This window comes from Thalassophryne amazonica, chromosome 8 (genome assembly GCF_902500255.1).
Source record: "Thalassophryne amazonica chromosome 8, fThaAma1.1, whole genome shotgun sequence".
NCBI classification, from domain to species: domain Eukaryota; kingdom Metazoa; phylum Chordata; class Actinopteri; order Batrachoidiformes; family Batrachoididae; genus Thalassophryne; species Thalassophryne amazonica.
The window spans coordinates 89,317,049-89,337,217 of NC_047110.1; the positions used below are offsets into that span (position 1 = coordinate 89,317,049).

The following is a 20,169-nucleotide window of genomic DNA, read 5'->3' on the forward strand; positions in this document are numbered from 1 at the left end:
GGTTTTACATAATTATTGTATGGCCTTGCCTTACAATATAAAGCGCCTTGGGGCAACTGTTTATTGTGATTTGGCGCTATATAAAAAAAATTGATTGATTGATCCTCTATACATGGTAAGTGGAGTTGACTCCAAAAAGCTCTATTCTGGTCTCATCTGACCGCATGACCTTCTCCCATGCCTCCTCTGGATCATCCAGATGGTCACTGGTGAACTTCAAACGGGCCTGGACATGTGCTGGCTTGAGCAGGGTGACCTTGCTGCCCTGCAGGATTTTAAACCATGACAGCATCGTGTGTTACTAATGTAATCTTTGACTGTGGTCCCAGCTCTCTTCAGGTCATTCACCAGGTCCTCCTGTGTAGTTCTGAGCTTTCTCATCCTTACCCTACAAAGTGAGTCTTGCATGGAATCCCAGACCGAGGGAGATTGACAGTCATCTTGTGTTTCTTCCACTTTTTAATAAATAATCATAACAGTTGTTGTCTTCTACCAAGCTGCTTGCCTGTAGTCCATCCCAGCCTTATGCTGGTCTACAGTTTTGTCCCTGGTGTCCTTAGACAGCCCTTTCGGTCTTGGCTATGGTGGACAGGTTGGATTGTGATTGATTGTGTGAACAGGTGTCTTTTATACAGGTAACAAGTTCAAACAGGTGCAATTAATACAGGTAAAGAGTGCACAATAAGAGGGCTTCTTAAAGAAAAATTAACAGGTCTGTGTGAGCCAGAATTCTTGCTGGTTTGTCAGTGTTCAAATATTTATTTGCAGCAATAACATACAAATAAATTAGTAAAAAATCATACATTGTGATTTCCGGATTTTTTTTTTTTTTTTTTTTTAGATTATGTCTCACAGTGGACATGCACCTAAGATGAAAATTTCAGACCCCTCCATGATTTCTAAGTGGGAGAACTTGCAAAACCGCAGGGTGTTCAAATACTTATTTTCCTCACTGTAAATAATCACAAGTCAAGAGATGATTTATTTGAATAACAAGAAAGGAAAGTGGTTGCCTTAAGAATTTTCTCTATGCTCACTGACAGGTGTTGGCAATGTCAAGTCGTTCCTGGCTCAGCTACTCGTACCAGTCTCGCTTCCACCTGACGCCTCTGTCTTACGAGACTCTAGAGTATGCTTCTGGTTTTGCCTCTGAGCAATGCCCAGAAGGCATTGTGGCCATCTCCACCAACACGCTAAGGTATGCACAGTGCTAACTTACGTAGCTTAAGGATCCCAAGAAAATGTAGATTTACAAAATACATGTTGTTTTCACTTACATATGTAATCTTGAAATACACAGATACCCTTATTGTTAGTTTGCTGTCACTTCAGTCAGATTTTTTGTAATCTCACTTTGAGATCATTTTCCTGTCACCTCAAACCTGTCACAGAAAATCAATCAGAAGGCATGAAATTGATCTTTTGCAGATTTACAAGACTTGACTTGCACTTCTTCAAAAACAAAACAACATTGTGGCAGTGGAGATAATGTGTCCACATGATCAATATGGCTTTTTTTTGTGTGTGTGTGTGTGTCATTTTCTGATGATTTTTTGATTGCAAAGACTGCACAGACAAAGGTTGTTAAAAGCTCAGTCCTCTGCTCCTCCTGTGCAAATATTACTCTTGATCAATGAACACCATTGCAACTGACGGGTATGTTGCTTTGTAATGATAGCTTAGTCTCCTTTTTCAGCAAGTATCCATTTGACAGTTTTTCACCTGGGTGGTTTAGTGTATTTCTCAGACACTTAGAAACAGGTGATGTACAACACCACAAGTGTAGAGTGCATTGAGAAAACATTCACAGTGCTTCACTTTTTCCACATTTTATGTTACAGCCTTATTCCAAAATGGAGTAAATTAAATTTTTTCCCCTCAAAATTCTGCACACACTACCCATAATGACAACATGAAAAAAGTTGTTTTTTTTTTTTTGTTTTTTTGTTTTAATTTAGTAAAAATAAAAACTAAGAAATAACATGTACATAAGTATTCTCACCCTTTACTCAGTACTTTGTTGATGCACCTTTGGCAGCAAGTACAGCCTCAAGTCTTCTTGAATATGATGCTACAATCTTGGTGCACCGATCTTTGTGCAGTTTTTCCCATTCCTCTTTGCAGCACCTCTCAAGCTCTATCAAGTTGGATGGGCAGTATGTCTCTGTACTTTGCTGCATTCATCTTTCTCTCAATCCTTACTTGTCTCCCAGTTTCTGCCGCTGATGAACATCCCCACAGCATGATGCTGCTACCACTGTAGGGATGTACCACCATCCCTACAGTGGTGGTATGGTGCTCCAAACATGACAGCTGACATTCACACCAAAGAGTTCAATCTTTGTCTCATCAGACCAGAGAATTTTGTTTGTCATGGTCTTGAAAGTCCTTCAGGTGCCTTTTGGCAAACTCCAGGTAGACTGCCATGTGCCTCTTACTAAGGAGTGGATTCTGTCTGGCCACTCTGCCATACAGGCCTGATTGCTGGATTGTTGCACAGATGGTTGTCCTTATGGAAGGTTCGCCTCTTTCCACAGAGGAATGCTGGGACTCTGACAGAGTGACCATCGGGTTCTTGGGCACTTCCCTGATTAAGGCATTTCTCCCCCTATTGCTCAGTTTAGACAGGCGGCCCGGTTTCATGAAGCAGTCTAGTCTTTTAGTCTACTCAGTTTACTTAGTTGACAAGGGTTTGTCGCACATCATTATCTGTCTAATCTCCATTTCACTTCAATGGTTAAACTTGTAGATTACCCGTCTTGTGTTAGTTAACAGTTTTCATGAACTAGCGAGTGCCATTGCCAAGAAACACCTCCAGTGTGCGACAGTTCCTTACGAGTTGTCTGCTACAGAAGAGGAGAAGCGCTTTTGACCTCAGCTTCCGTAAACATCTCCAGTGGATTATTCCGGTCCCGGAACACCCGCTTCCGCTGTGTCCTTCCTTCCTTCCTCCTCCATCAAGTTGTGGTACATGATAGCCACCTTTTTATAGTTTTTGTAGCCAACCAAGTTTTGTAGACTAAAATAAGATTGGCCTCCTCTGTATCATACTAAAAACCTTTAGTCGGGTAACGCGAAACTTTAGCCGACTAAGCACTTTGTGCAGCGACTAACATCAAAAGATGAATTGACTGAGTTTAGTCCACTAAACAAGAGTTTCAGTTTATTGCCATTTGCAGTAGAAAACCCATATTGGAATTAAAAAAAAGATTGGACTACTTCATAAAAACATTCCCTGATGTTGCTGAACGTCTTCCATTTACAGATGATTGAGGCCACTGTGCTCAATGGGACCTTCAAAGCAGCAGAAATGTTTCTGAACCCCTCCCCATATTTGTGCCTTGAGACAATCCTGTCTGGAGGTCTACAGACTATAGTACTGACTGACATGCACTGTCAACTGTGGGACCTTGTACAACCCCAATTCCAATGAAGTTGGGACGTTATGTAAAAGGCAAATAAAAACAGAACACAATGAATTTGTAAATCCTCTTCAACCTATATTCAGTTGAATACACCATAAAGACAAGATATTTAATGTTCAAACTGATAATCTTTATTGTTTTTGTGCAAATATTTGCTCATTTTGAAATAGATGCCTGCAACATGTTTCAAAAAAGCTGGGACAGTGGTATGTTTACCACTGTGTTACATCTCCTTCTAACAACACTCAGTAAGCATTTGGGAACTGAGGACACTAATTGAAGCTTTTTAGGTGGAATTTTTTCCCATTCGTGCTTGATGTATGACTTCAGTGGTTCAACAGTCCGGAGTCTCCGTTGTCGTATTTTGCACTTCATAATGCGCCACGCATTTTCAATGAGCGACAGGTCTGCACTGCAGGCCAGTCAGTCTAGTACCCGCACTCTTTTACTATGAAGCCACGCTGTTGCAACACGTGCAGAATGTGGCTTGGCATTGTCTTGCTGAAATAAGCAGGGACGTCCCTGAAAAAGACGTTGCTTGGATGGCAGCATGTGTTGCACCAAAACCTGGATGTACCTTTCAGCACTGATGGTGGCATGGGCAACTTACACACCGCCATACCATCACAGATGCTGGCTTTTGAACTTTTCACTGGTAACAGTCTGGATGGTGTTTTTTCTCTTTTGTCTAGAGGACACGACATCCATGATTTCCAAAAACAATTTGAAATGTGAACTCATCAGACCACAGCACACTTTTCCACTTTGGGTCTGTCCATTTCAAATGAGCTCGGGCTCAGAGAAGGCTGTGGTGTTTCTGAATGTTGTTGTTGATGTATGGCTTTCGCTTGCATGGTAGAGTTTTAACTTGCACTTGTAGATGTAGCGAGGAACTGTGTTAACTGACAGTGATTTTCTGAAGTGTTTCTGAGCTCATGCGGTAAGATCCTTTACACAGTCATGTCGGTTTTTAATGCAGTGCCGCCTGAGGGATCGAAGGTCACGGGCATTCAGTGTTGGTTTTCGGCCTTGCTGCTTACGTGTAGGAAGTTCTCCAGATTCTCTGAATCTTCTGATTATATTATGGACTGTAGATGATGGAATCCCTAAATTCCTTGCAATTGAACATTGAGAAACATTTTTCTTAAACTGTTGGACTATTTTTTCATGCAGTTGTTCACAAAGTGGTGATCCTCACCCCATCTTTGCTTGTGAACAGCTGAGTCTTTTGGGGATGCTCCTTTTACACCCAATCATGGTACTCACAATTAGTGTCCCCAGTTCCAAATGCTTATTGAGTGTTGTTTGAAGGAAAAGTGATGTAACACAGTGGTAAACATACCACTGTCCCAGCTTTTTTGAAACATGTTGCAGGCATCTATTTCAAAATGAGCAAATATTTGCACAAAAACAGTAAAGATGATCAGTTTGAACATTAAATATCTTGTCTTTGTGGTGTATTCAATTGAATATAAGTTGAAGAGGATTTGCAATTCATTGTATTCTATTTTTATTTACATTTTACACAATATCAAAACTTCAATGGAATTGGGGTTGTATGTAGACATGTGTGTGCCTTTTTCCAAATCATGTCCAGTCAAATGAATTCACCCCAGGTGGACTCCAGTTAAGATGTACAAACATCTCAAGAATAATCAGTGGAAACAGGACGCACTTGATCTTAGTTTTGAGCTTCATGGCAAAGGTTATGAATACTTGTGTACATGTGATTTCTTAGTTTATTATTTTTAATAATTTGTAGAAAAATTGAACGTTTTTTTCATGTTCTCATTATAGGGTTATTGTGTGTAGAAATTTGAGGAAAAGAATGAATTTCATCCATTTTGGAATAAGGCTGTAACATAACAAAATGTGGAAAAAGTGAAGTGCTGTGAATACCTTCTGGATGCACTCTATGTCTGATACAGTTCAAGTGGATTATCATTCATTCTCCTGTTTTCATAATTCTCATCTGATTTTCAGAATCTTGGCGTTGGAGAAGTTGGGTGCTGTCTTCAATCAGGTGGCTTTTCCTTTGCAGTACACACCCAGAAAATTTGTAATCCACTCAGAGACCAACAACCTAATTTTGATTGAGACTGACCACAACGCATACACTGAGGCGACCAAAGCTCAGAGAAAGCAGCAGATGGCTGAGGTATGAAGTGCACCATCCAAGCACAAAAACCTTTCTCATGCACCTTATTCAGAACATGTTTCTGCTTACGACTCGCGGTTCAAGTTAAGCGCACACACAAAAAGGGCAATGCAGTGAGGGTTGTGATCATTGTCATTGTCTATTTCCTGCAAGTCCCACCTTCTGAAAGTCCATAATAAGATGTGTACCAAGGTTCACGTTTTCATGCGTTTGGTTTCACATTGCAATTTTGCATTTGTGCTATGAGCTATCCATGGCTAACATAATTGCTGTCGTTATTGTCTGTGTCGGCTGGATCTCCCTGTAGTTGGGTTTGATTGGTTTGTTGAGTTGTGTACATCTGACACTGGCTTGTTTTCAATTTGGTATGTAGGTACATTTGAATGGAGGATATTTTATGCATCTTGTCAAATAGAAAAAATTGCAGTTCAGAACTATCTCCTTTTCATCCCATATCCGTCATTTTTACTACTACTTTTACAGGGATTAAAGTTCTCCATCGCTGTGACAGATTTCTGTCAAATGGGCTGCCAAAAGGTAGCTGGCGCTGTCCTAACGCAAAATCAAGGCAGGACACAAGATATCAAATTTACTGCATGCCCGGGACACATGCGCGGCGTGTTCAGAATTTTCAATAATCGATTTTTAGAATAATGTCTCTGTTTATTTTTTTAATTTATAATTTTTTTGTTGTTGTTCAGGGCTGTGAAAACTGTGGATTTTGTCATGGGGGTGGGGGGTGTTAGTGTTTTACTGTGTAATCGTGAGGGTCACCAAGTTTGTAAAATGAATTATCACTGTCAGAGTTGTTCAGAGTTGGACCTGAAAAAGAACAATTCAGTTAACAAAGAAATCACACAGGAGACACTGAGTTTCTTTTCCTGAATCAGGAGAGAGCAGAACGAGCGTGACCCTCATCACCGACTGCCTCGTCAGCTCTGAAGGGCCCCGCCCACTCGCTTCCTGTATTTATTAAGAATAACGTGCGTACAGGCATATAGAAAAGGCAAAATACCAAACAAGTAGCGCCACCAAATCTATTCTCACATTGATATGAAATTGTTATGGCTTTAGAACCTCCAGTCTCATGGGTTGTCTCATAACATAAAGAAAGCAGGAAAACAGCGCTCAACCCTGTGCAGGTCACACCGCTCCCTGCTCAAGGCTGAACTGTTAATTAAAACGTACATCTGTGCTCAGCAAAGACATGATCTCAGCAAAACAGTCTGCCCTCTCACTGAGCCAAAGTTCATCTGTTCATCTTCCCGTGCGAGCAGTTTAATGATTACTTAAACAGTTCAGTGAATATAGTGAATATGTATGTATCAATCAATCAGTGTAGTGAATATAACTACTTTAGCAATTCAGTGATTAGCAAAGAGAGTAATATTAAAATGAAACACATATAATTGAAACACATGTATATAAATGTGTACATGAAGAATGAGATCAAAGACAAAATCAAAGACAGCAAATCAAAGTAAAGACATTAATAATTGATAATATATTGACAATTCCTGATATTCCCCCATTTTATCAGAATTAATGTCTACATCCGCAACACCAACATCATCGTAGAAACATCAAAACCTTACACTCAGAGGAAACAAGACACTTAACCATTCATGAATCAGCATCAGATAGCAACAACGCAATATAGTCACGGTCTAGCAATAAGCCATCAACTGTGGTGGAAATCATCCGTTGAACCATTGATCAAATAAGAGGAATTATACAACAAATCATAATACTTAGTGCACCCAACAGAATAATTGGGGTAAGCAGTTTTAACAGAATGTGATACCATGATCCAGAAAAGAGCCACACGGTCCAGCCATTACTAGAAACAAAGTCCTTGCTTTACAGCACTTCTCAATAGTGTCAAATTCTGAATGGCCAATCGTCGTCGTTGTTGGGGACAAATGTACAACAGCTCTCTCCCACCATGGCACACACCCCTCCTGAGGCTGCAGTTAATTCATCCAAAACCATTTAATCCTGCATTTCCATAATCCTCAGAGCTGACAACTCCGCCCTTATGCCTCTAAGAGCCTCAACGGTGGAGTTCACAAAATAGCTAAATCGGTAATTTAATGTCTCCATTTGTAGCAAGACTTTGCCCACGCCCAGCCAGGGGAAGAGTGACAGCAGGACCTTCTGGTCTGTAGACCACAGCTTTGCGTCCTGGGGCACGTCTGTTCCCCATATAGGGTCGTGGGGAGCCAAGTCATGCTTAAAGTGATGACTGGTCGAGAGGTGATCGGCTACAACGTAGGAGTGCTGAGCCATGATTATTGGGGCACATCTGCATGTCCATCCCGTGGGGAGTGCTATGAAGGCGTTGTGGCCACACAGCCAGTACATGTTCACCTGAGCGTAAGTCCCCATCGGGTCCGGTGCTTGGAAGTAATCTATACACTTACCCCCATAGGGAGCTTGAGTATGATTAAAGCTTCCATCCAACAGGCGAGTGCACGGCTCCAAAATCACTTTACAGAACGGCTTAGCTACCTTACCCAAATTAATAATTGGACCAGAAAACAAAGGCTGGTTGTTTGTATAACAGATAAGTCAAGTTCCGGGATCAAGGAAAAGGTTAGTGTGTACAGGTGCGTCAAGTGACCGTTCTGCAGCTAAGAAGTTTTTAAATGATATGTTTTTTGGTGCCTTGGTAGTTATATAAGAGCCTGTATGTCTGTAAACTGAGAAATTGAGTGCCATGGGATCGATTGCTGACGCTACCACATGTGGAAACAAAAGGCTGACATTCAAAAGCGGCAGTGGTTTTATACATGGGTGTGCAGCAGAGACAGGCATCAAAGAACACACATAACAGTTGTTCACATTCACCTCATTAGCCAAAAACTCAGCATATCTGTACCACATGTTCATTTGATATGGATTACGTGGCGTATCAAACATCCACTCAAAACCTCGTGGTTTTACTTTTTTCTGGTCTGAATTATAACGTGGTTCATATATTTTTTCATACCACGACACAGTAAATGACACAATTACAGCAATAATTTTCAAAATCATTAGCAGAGTACAGACTTTGCAACCCGCTCTAGCAGCAAATCTTTCCATAGCTAACACAGTCTTTGAACAAGTTGTTGATATTTCTCTCTCTCTCTCTCTCTCTCTCTCTTTCGTGTTTTTTTTTTTTTTTTTTTTTTTTTCGCTTTTATTCTAGGGAGAGAGGACAGTTCTGGTCTTAAAGATGTCTTCTTTGGTGACAGCTCAAAAGTTCAGTTTGTCTGGGCTCAGGGGCTGAAGGTGATAGTTCAGTCTCAGTTCAGTTCAGCAAGGGACTGAGGGAATCAGGAACTCTTTTTATGTTATTTCCCTTCAGCTGCAGTGCCTGAATCTGTACTATCATCAGTATGTGTAAAGCATGCTGCAATTGGAAGTAAAATAATGTCATGTACTCTGTCCTGTGCCATGTTCTTGACGTTTCTTTAAACGCAGGCACACAGGAATAGAACAGCATCCCCTCGTGGCCTGTTCTCAAAGAAGTGGATTCGTCTGCTTCTTTTTCCCGGGTCTTCAGTGCTCTATTTCAGGCTTGTAGTCTGTCTGCTTCTAAATCTGGTACGAAGGACCAAAATGTCAGAGTTGTTCAGAGTTGGACCTGAAAAAGAACAATTCAGTTAACACAGAAAATAATCACGCAGGAGACACTGAGTTTCTTTTCCTGAATCAGGAGAGAGCAGAACGAGCGAGACCCTCGTCACTGACCGCCTCGTCAGCTCTGAAGGCCCCACCTACTCGCTTCCTGTATTTATTAAGAATAACTTGCGTACAGGCATATAGAAAAGGCAAAATACCTGCCACCAAATCTATTCTCACATCGATATGAAATTGTTATGGCTTTAGAACCTCCAGTCTCACGGGTTGTCTCATAACATAAAGAAAGCAGGAAAACAGTGCTCAACCCTGTGCAGGTCACACCGCTCCCTGCTCAAGGCTGAACTGTTAATTAAAACGTATATCTGTGCTTAGCAAAGACATGATCTCAGCAAAACAGTCTGCCCTCTCACTGAGCCAAAGTTCATCTGTTCATCTTTCCGTGCGAGCAGTTTGATTACTTAAACAGTTCAGTGAATATCAAAGTAAAGACATTAATAATTGATAATATTGAAAATTCCTGACAATCACAAAGCGTTCTTTTTTTTTTACGACATTGTGCAAGTTTTATAAATCCGCAGACACTGATCTGTGTAACAGATACAAATCAGTGTCCGCAGAGTTCTGTGGAGAAAAAGCGTACATGTGTGATTTTATTTAGTATGTTCATTGTAAGTACATAATATACTTGTAAATACATTAATAAAAACACATGGATGACAGAAGAAAGTGAAAACATTTTCAAATCAAATGACAAAGTATAAGTAATACTACTAAAAAAAAAAAACAACCAGTAGTACTGATAATTAGGCATGGGCCGGTATGAGATTTGGACTGTATGATAACCGTTGGCAAAAATACAGCGGTTTCATAGTATTATGTATAGCTTTAAGCACACACAGACACACATTAGGAGACTGTATTATAGGCTGTATGCTTTCCCTCAGCCACTAAAATCCTGGACGCAAATGACTATTGTGATTGGATAACAGAGCTGGAAGAAACATGGTGAACCTCCTTTTTAAGGACTGGTTGACTGAATTAGGCAAAGTAGCTGCATATGAAAGGATGTCATATAGGATATAGGACAGAATAGAAAAGTACTTTATGAATAGGATTGGAGATAAGATATTTATGGCAATATTGGGAATATTATTTATTATTACTTGTCCTGTTTATGTGCACTTTAGTTGTTGTCATTTTCCTCTTCAGGTGTTATTTGTTGTGACATGATGGACTTATTTTGGTGAATTTCTTTACAGGTTCCATTGAGAAATATAGCTACCTTTGTTTTGTTTTTTTTATGAGATGACACTTTCATGTTGTGTGTGGGAGGGGGATGGGGGGAGTATTTCTGTTGGGGAAGAATGCTTTTTTTTTTTGGTGTGTGTGTGTGTATATATATATATATATATATATATATATATATATATATATATATATATATAAAGATCCCTACAAATTTAAGATTGTGGCTACAGGCCTGAGATTTTAATTGGAGTTTCAGCTTAATCGTGCATCCTACATCGTGTAGTATACGTGGAATAACGAGCTGCATTTAACCTCTCACAACCACCTCCCGATCGACAATCGTATGGTCGGATGAAAATCAAACCTGTTTGCTATTCTGGTCGGCCCTCGTGAGGGTATTGTACTGCTGAAACAGCGCCACAAGCGTCTACAAGCTGATTTACCCCAACCGCTCGCACTGTGCCTGCCTGTGCAAACACCAGAGAGGGCATAAACAGTGATCATCTCTTTGGGAGAGCAGCTTCTGTTTCTTTTTTCCCCCCTTACTCTTCAACTCATTTAAAGTCTTGTATTGTTTGTTTGTTGTTTGTTTTTGTTAAAAATTGATGTCTCCCATCGAGAGTTTTTGTAAAAATAAATGTAAATAAAGTTTGAAAAAAAAAAAAGCTTCTGTTGACATTTTGCTTCCGGAAACACGAGTCCGACATAGTTTTTGAACGTACAATGTGAGTAGTCAGATCGCATCAGAGCATCGGGCCGTATAGTGCGAGAACATAAATCGTACACTCTGAACTTTTACACCGTGCGGTTTTGTCGCACAGTTTGAGCTGGAGCCGAGTACAACGATTGAAAATATTGTACAGTGTCTGCCCAGTTTTAGAAAAGAGCAGCAATGGTTAGACAGTGAAATATAATCATGTTCAGCAGGAAAACAATTTGATGTTTTCTTAGCTGTTTCCACCTTATTTTGAGATGCAATCGCAAAAGGGTTTCTATAAAAAAGGTAGATGGTGAACACCTTAAGATTTGGCCATGAAAAAAATAATTCAGTCAAAAGACATATTTTTTAATCCCCATTTTAATACTTTTCCTGTTACTGTTTAAAGGAGACCTGCATTGAAAAAAATGCAGTCAGATTTTTTGAACAAAAAATGACTTACATTTACACGAGATCCTTCTGAATGTAGTAAAGTAAATCTGCAAGCCCAGATCTGTCATTCAACGGAGAAATCTTCATTTGAAAATGACAAATTTACAGCTAACATTTAGCCCTCCGCAAACTGTCCCTCTCATCATGGACGCTGCCGAGACGTCATGGACAAGACCCTCTCCCAGCATGCATTGCGCCAATTGTAATTTGTGTATTTACGTCAGTTTGCATCTGCACCTTTTTCTTGTCTTATACGGAAGGATCTACTTTTTTAAAAACTTCAGACTTCATATTGTCTTGCGGCACGTTTGGTGAGTACACATTTCTTTTATTTGTGCTTGAAAATTATTTTGGGGGACTTTTTCATACGCCCGTTTGATTGAGTGGTGTCGCACTGAAAATCTACTGTCTTTCGCCTCCAGTACCATCGCGGGATATGGAGGCGAGACCCGCAAAGAATCCCAGTCATTAAAAATATATAAACCTCTCTCAGCGTCCATGGAGCTCTGGGGCTCCGATTGCCGAGATGTGCGGTGCTGTGGATTTTGCCGTAAGAAGTCTGTCCTTGCAGCAACACGTGTACCGGCCACTTCGCATTAAAACAGCGAGCGTAATCTCAGGACTTGTGCCAAGTGTGCTGCAGCTCCATTCAGTAGACAGAGAGGTGATGCTGGTGTTGTGCGCTGAATCTGGCACAACACCAGCTGCAAAGCAGACACGGGCGGTGAGTGGCCCGCGTCGGCTGTTAACGAGCTCGTTAACGAGCCCACAGACTTAATAAGCGCAGCGGAGGCAGAGAGCGGGAAAGGAAGAACGGCGCCCGCTGTCGATGTCGTTGCTGATCTGAGCACACAGATCTGTATCTCACATTCATTGCAGCTTACTTTTGGATGTTGAAACCAGGACGTGTATAAGTAACATTACTAAGAGATAAAATCAATTTCAATGCGGGATCGGACTGAAGGCGGGAGCGCGTCGTCTTGTCCCTGACGTCATGGAAATGATACGGCTGTACAAACTGTTTTCACAGAGGGCTAAATTTTAGCTGCAAATTTGTCATTTTTAAACGAAGACTTCTCCGCTGAATTACAAATTTGGGCTTACAGATTTACTTTACTGCATTCACAAGGGTCTTATAAATACATATCAGCTATTTCTTTCTGAAATCTGACCACATTTATTTCAATGCAGGTCTGCTTTAATGCGTGACAGTAACCTGCCTCAGCTTCCTGTAATTGGCCTGAACATCTGGAGTATCCAAAGAGTTTTCAAACTACAAATTAACTAGACCGTGGTTCAGTTTGAACAGGACCAAAGCCAACGCCAACTCTTTAACTTCAAACAACATTATTAATCCCACAAGGTGCAATTAAGTTAAAGCAGCACATAAAAATACAGTGACATATAACAACATTTAAGAACAATAAAACAGATAAAAACAGACTTTGGCAAGGAGTTAAAATGAGTAGCTAGGTTAAAAATAAATAAATAAAGACCTACAGAGCATTTAGAAGTCAAATTGCAGAGGGGATAAATGACTTTAAAAAGCGGTTAGTTTTACAGGCTGGTAAGGCATAATGGCACTCTGAAGGCAACAAAGAAAATGCCCCTTTCTTTTGGTCAGACCAGATTTTGGTCTGAAGCAGATTTCACAACTATTGTTTTGGTTCGCACTAAATTGAGAACTCTAACACTCCAGACCAGACAATGTCTGTGTGAAACGACCCTAAATGTATTTATTTTTTCATTGTTTTTAGGAAATTTTTAACTAAAGCATAGTCCCGCTTTGTTCCATTTCACAAACCGTATGCACAGTCCTGTATTTCAAAACAAAAATGAGGAAACTGCTAAGCTTTGTTTTAATTGTGGCCCTGTGACCATATTGCACTTTTCTGTATAATTGCCAGTCTTTTTTTCTAATTGCTCTGAGTACAGAACATATGTGGCTAAATATAGTGAACTCCAGAAAAGCGTTGCACCAAACATCGTTTTTCAGTGCGACGATTTTTTTTCCCCCTTTTTGTGATCGCTTTAAAGTTGAAAGTCCATCAACTTCTTCAGAAAACCACTGTGATGTCACCGCAGTGCCTTTTCAGGCAACCAATCAGATGGAGCAAAACTTGTCACTGTGTGAGTGTGAAGCTCAGAAGTTTTTTGTGGTTTGTGTGAACAGTCAGCTGATTCATTGCACAAAATCTGTCACAGTAGATGCAAATACCCACCCCCGCTACCCCACAAAACCTCGTAGACAATTGGGCAGACACTTGGTTCTTGCTGAGGTTGAGTGCTTTTTATTTGTGTGATCATAAGCACGTCCTTAGCTGTTTATTTTTGTCATAGAAATGCCCATGAAGAGAATTATTTTTCATTTTTTGGTTTTAAGAAAAGAGCTGAGATGAGATGCTGGGATGACGCACTTCTGGGTGCTCTCTCAGCACTTCTCCTCCAGAAAATGCGCTACATGGACATGGTGCCTTATTATTTCTCCATAAAGTGCACAGTGATGTGTAATAGGACTGCTGAGCATGTTCCAGTATATGGCCATTGAACAGACACGGTGTCGTTGAGTGTAAATTTGTTTCTGTATGCTCCTTTGAATGTGGCAAAACACCATAGTATTCCTTTGTTTTACCTCAGTCTAATCTTTTTTACTCTATGCCTCTCAGGAAATGGTGGAGGCTGCTGGTGAGGATGAAAGAGAACTGGCTGCTGAGATGGCTGCTGCTTTTCTTAATGAGAATTTGCCAGAAGCCATTTTTGGTTCACCAAAAGCTGGAGCAGGACAGTGGGCCTCATTGGTGCGTCTGGTCAACCCCATACAGGGTGCAACACTGGATCAAGTGCAACTGGAACAGAATGAAGCTGCATTTAGGTGAGCGCCGAGTAAAGAGACGTATAAATAAATGCGGTGGATGATAGCAAAAAAAATTGTGCATTTTGAAACTTTCATCAGAATCCTGTAAGTATGTGGTTTTAGGTGTGTAATATTAATATAAACAAGAGCAATCTAAGATTTCTGACGTCCCCCAGTCTGGATCCAAATCATCTCCAAAATTCAGTGGAATCTTCTGTGCCCTAATATCTATCTGTGGTGAAAATTTGGTGAGAATCTGTAAAGTAGTTTTGACATAATCCTTAAAAGCCTATAAAGTAAAATCCTGAGCCCGAATCCAGTGTCACAGATTGAACCCCTAAAAATTGGTCCGCCCTGCCTCCACTGCGCATGCGTCATTTGGGACCACATCAGCTCGTCTGAGATGGGTTCTCTTCACCCAAAACAATCAAAGGGAATAATGGGATTATTAACCATCAGATGACAAGTAGAGCATGACACGGGAGTGGATTTTCACTCCCGTCCCATGCCGCTCCCAGAAAAAAAATCCCATCCTGTCCCAATCCTGGACTGGAGTAAAAAATAAATCCCATCCCGTCCCACTCCTGTAAAGATGACTCCCAATCCCATCCCGCTCCCACTCAAAATCAGTCCCACTCCCATCCCACTCCCGTATGTCTTGCGCCGTGATGATCAATCAGGGACTGAATATGTAGTGACATGGAGATGTCTGGAGTTTGACTGAAGATGTGAACATGTCCTGTCTCTGGTAGCAGCCTGTGAGCAGGACTTGTGTCTCTTTTGTCCTTTATTTCACAATTATGACAGAGTTTTTGGAGCGAGCAGCAGCACCACAGCAGCGGGGAGCGGAGTTTCTTTCTATGTCACGTGCGCGCGCAAGCGACTCGTCCATGGAGATTATTTTACTTATTAACTACACAGATGTATAATGAAACAAATGGTGACTGGTTTCTAAACACAATTATGACAGAGTTTTTTGGTGGAAGAGCGAGCTGCAGCAAGCAGCGGAGTTTTTTTTGTTTTGTTTTGTTTTTTTTTTACATGTGCGCGCGTGAACGGGACAGTTGGTCCTCAAGTTGGGTCCTGCAGAGGCGGAAGGACCGCTGAAAGCAGCCGTCATCCAGACTCAGCTCCTGCAGCAAATAATGATACTCTCTGTATTGGGAGCTTTTCACAACAACTCGCTCCGTGTGATCAAAGTCCGTCATGTTAACTTGACTGACATCCGGAGCCGGCGAGCGGAATGGAAGTTCCTCCTATTTGATGACGCACCGGGGTGAATTTTCGCAGCAAAAGCAGAGCGACACACCAGGCAAAGGAGGCACGTCCGTCGCCACGCGACCCCCGCGAATTTGTAGCGTCTGATCGCACCCGGTGTGAACGCGGCATTAAATAGATGAAAATCATCATCTATTTTTTGCATTCCCGCTCCTGCCCACTCCCGTTCATTTTTATTCCCGTCCCATCCCAATCACGGGATTGATAAAATTTTGACTCCTATCCCGCGGGAATCCCGCAGGAATCACGTGGCCCGCGGGAATCCCGCAGGAATCACGTGGCCCGCGGGAATCCCGCAGGAATCACGTGGCCCACGGGAATTCCCGAAAAATGTCATCCTCTAATGACAAGGTAAAACCTCTTAAATCATTGTAAAGTCAGTTTTAAGCAGAAACGAGGCCGTTTTAAGCAGAAATGAGGCGATAATCGGTGAGTTGCTACTAACGCTTTGAAATGACTTAGGCGCAGTGAACACAGCACCAGCAGCCTGTGTATCTGCAGCTCTCTGATCGCTTCCTCAGTCTTTTATTACGAAATAATGCTGAATTCACGTGGAAATGATTGTTGTACAAAAGCTTCAGATATCTGTCGCTGAGACAGATGATGACTAAAGTGCAGTTTTAAGCAGAAACAAGGTGATAATCGGTGAACGGCAACTGACACGTCGAAATGACATGCGCAGTGAAGGCAGGCAGACCCAGTTTTAGGGGGAGACCGTTTGGTCTGCAACACTGGATCCGGATCACCTCCAAAATTCAGTGGAGTCTTCCATGCTGTAATATGTATCAGTGGTGCAAATTTGGTGACAATCTGTGAAGTAGTTTTGATATAATCCTTCAAAGCCTATAAAAATGAAATCCTGAGCCCAGATCTAGATCACCTCCAAAATTTAATGGAGTGGCCTAATACATATATGTGATGCAAATTTGGTGAGAATTCATGAAGCAGTTTTGACAAGTGTATAAAAGTGAAACTTGATCCAGAATCCGGTGTTGCAGACCGTACAGTCCCGCCTAAAAATCGGCCCGCCCTGCCTTCACTGTGCATGCTTCATTAGCCATAGTTCACCGATTATCACCTCGTTTCTGTTTTAAACCACACTCCATCATCTATCTCAGCGACAGATATCTGAAGCTTTTGTATAACAACCATTTCCACATAAATTCAGCATTATTTCCATCATAAAAGACAGCGGAAGCCATCAGAGCACCACAGCCACATGAGCTGCGAACTGTCATGTACACTGCGCCTCCCTCATTTCAAAGCATCATCGATTATCGCCTCGTTTTTGCTTAAAACCACCTTGTTTCTGCTTAAAACTGACTTTAGAATGATGTTTTACCTTGTCATCTGATGGTTAATAATCCCATTTATCCATTTGAGTGCTTTGGGTGAAGAAAGAGACTCTGTCTCAGACAAGTGGCTGTAGTTCCAAATGACACATGGAGGTAGGACGGACCAATTTTTAGTGGGGGGTGGGGGTGTTCGGTCTGCGGCACAGGATTCGGATTACCTCCAAAATTTAATGGAGTCTTCCTTGCCCTAATATGTATTTGTGGTGAAAATTTAGTCAAAATGCATGCAGTAGTTTTGACGTAATCCTTGGCGGACGTAAAAACTAGTCAAATCCACAGGATCAAGAGGAGACTGTTGTCTCAAGCAGGTTAAGCTGTGAGTTGATGTTCTGAAATTTTCTGTAGAATTTGAATTAACCATAAATTTTCTTTCCTGTGTTTGGTGTTTCTTAGTGTTGCAGTGTGTCACTTCACCAATACGGGAGATGATTGGTTTGTTCTGGTGGGTGTGGCCAGAGACATGATTCTCAATCCCAGATCTGTCAGTGGTGGTTTTATCTACACATATCGGCTAATCGAGGGTGGAGAGAAGCTGGAGTTTGTGCACAAGGTGGGTTTGGTTATTTATCAAAACTGATATTAATGTTTCCCACTGAATTAAAACAAATTTTAGCTAAAAAATAAAACTGTGGATTTAAAAAAGACATTTTCAAATATACTTCTTGGAATGCTTCTTGGTGCTAATTTTGAACTCAGTCATAAGGCTCCTTCATTCATCCAGGATTAAAGTTCTCCATCGTTACGTCGTTTTCTGTCAATTGGGCTGCCAAAAGGCAGAGTTCATGCTGACACAGAATCAAGGTTGGACACAAGATATAAAATGTACCGTGTTCAAAAATGGGTTTTTATAATGTTTCTGTTTTGCTTTTTCTCCTGGCAGCAAGTCATGTCCTGTCTGTCTGTGTGTGTGTGTGGGGGGGGGGGGATGTGTTTGAGTGTCTCTCAACGCGCAGAGTTTTATAAAAAAATATTTTTTACTTTTCTTTCAAAGTCTGCTCTGAGTGACTCTGTGAGTCTCCTCACTGTGGTTAATGGCCCAGTCACACAGCACTAACGAGGGGCAATAAGCTCTAATGAAACAAGAAATCTGGACTTTCATTGGCACCGTTTAACCATCGCGCAGTCTGGTTCCTGCAGCTGGTGCTTCGTCAGGATTTTTAAACTGTTGAAAAATTTGAATGAAGGGCAGCGAAAACCTCAATTTGTCCGTGTTTCATTTTGCTGTCGTTCCTGACATTTTTTTAATCGTTTGTTTAGTTTTTGTAACGTTATTGTTTAGTTTGACTTCGTTCAACCAACTGAATGTTTTCACACAGTGCAGAAGACGGTTTGTGAGCGCTGAGGCTGCTGCTGCGTTCATGTACCGTCGGAAATTACAGGGCAAACTCAGCCTGTTTGCTTGGATTTTTTTTTTATCTGGGTGGGGGGTCAGCTTCAATTGGCTCAGGCACCTTGTATAGACGAGAATTAATCTTTTGTGTGGATACAATTCATTATTTTGCCACAAGCAACTGCTGAATTTGAAACAACAAAGAAGTTGTGTAATTTCCGACGGTACTTGAACGCAGCGACAGCAGCAGCTCCTGTATGCACTTATTATCTTTTATTAAATATAACAATATGAGTGTAGGAATGACAATCCAGTCCTTCTGTACATGTGGCAACAGGTAGATAATTCAAATGATTATATAACGAGCTGTTCTGGAAGGCAGAATTCACGTTGTGGATCAGCTGCAGCTGGTGGAAATAACCGCACGTGAGTCAGTGTGCGGCGTTCACACGGACTGATCAGTTTACTGTTCTGATATATTCAATCATCTTTACACATATTTATTCCCCGTTTTGACAGTTTTTTGGTAAATTAATATATATGGCTTAGAACATAATACAGTGATACAGCAGTAACCACGGCACACCAGAGGTTTTTTTGTTGTTGTTTTTGGAGCAAGACGGAGTGCGCAGTGAGTTGTCAGACAGTGAGGATTCTGATGATGGAGATGATCCCTCTTTTGTTCTGGACGAGGAACCAGAGCAGGTGGTCCACCGATGTGCACACAGATCTCCACAGCTTCTGGTTGTAGTTTTTCCAGGACTCAGGCGCTATGAGCTCTGTCCCAGCACCGAGTCCTGGAACTCAGAGGTTCAGACACACACTGCTGCAGCTGTGGCTCCAGGCGCGTTTCATTTAAAGCGTCGAGATCATTAGCTTCGGTTTTAATTTCCTCTTTCGTCTTTTTTGCGCTCTTGCTTCGCAGGCTATTCGGTGATAAAGCTCTTTCGTCCACCTTTTCTCAATGAGTTGTGACTTTTTTTTTCTTTTCCCCTTCGTTCAGGAATCGTCGTGCCGTGTGACTGGGCCATAAACTATGACCCACGACGCATTAACATCAAACACTAACTTATTTCCAAACTATGGCCAAAATCTTTCCCTTTGGATGGTATGACCTAAAGCACTCATTAAACCTTCTTACCTCTCAATCAGGTCATACATTTCACATAAATACACAAATTGTTGATTGTTCCTGCTCATAGACTGCAAACGGGGGTGAATCCCGACGAAAGAGGGCATTGTGTGTGTGTAAGTGGCGGGGAGCGTGGCTCCCCAGCACCCTCTTGATTAAAGGTCTATGTTTGACAAGACATTTTTCATGCTATTGCTACTAGTAGTAATAATAATAATACATTTTACTTTTGCTATAGTTGTGGGCTAAGTTTAATTGATGAGCCAAAAAAATTTTTTTTGTGTTTATTTTTTGTGTGGTTTTTTTTTGTGTGTGTGTGTGTGTTTTTTACATGTAATGTAAATGGGTCTGTTTGGGGTTCTATCTTTAAAATCAGGTCAGTGATGATGAGTGAAGCCAAAAATATGAAAATGATCACCGTGGTTAGTAATCTTATCAAACAAAGATGTAGGTTGCGATATCAATTTTGGTAAAAGGCAAAGAAAAGGTGAAAATGTGCAAAAGAACCCCCTGCTGACAAAGGTCCACCTTCACCAAAAAAGACCCCCCCATTCACATTCTGGCTACAGGCCTGAGATTTCAATTGGCGTTGAATAGATAAATAAATAC

The 20,169-nt window shown here is 41.2% G+C and overlaps 1 protein-coding gene across 3 annotated transcripts in view; it reads left to right on the forward strand.

Moving 5' to 3' along the window:
- sf3b3 (splicing factor 3b, subunit 3) overlaps positions 1-20,169 on the forward strand; it is a 112,141-nt gene that overhangs the window by 56,425 nt on the left and 35,547 nt on the right. For all 3 annotated transcript variants that reach the window (XM_034176960.1, XM_034176958.1, XM_034176959.1), the window contains exons 18-21: positions 1,044-1,198; positions 5,409-5,583; positions 14,278-14,483; positions 17,492-17,648. In XM_034176960.1, the coding sequence (XP_034032851.1) occupies positions 1,044-1,198; positions 5,409-5,583; positions 14,278-14,483; positions 17,492-17,648 (693 nt within the window). The remainder of the gene's footprint in view (positions 1-1,043; positions 1,199-5,408; positions 5,584-14,277; positions 14,484-17,491; positions 17,649-20,169) is intronic.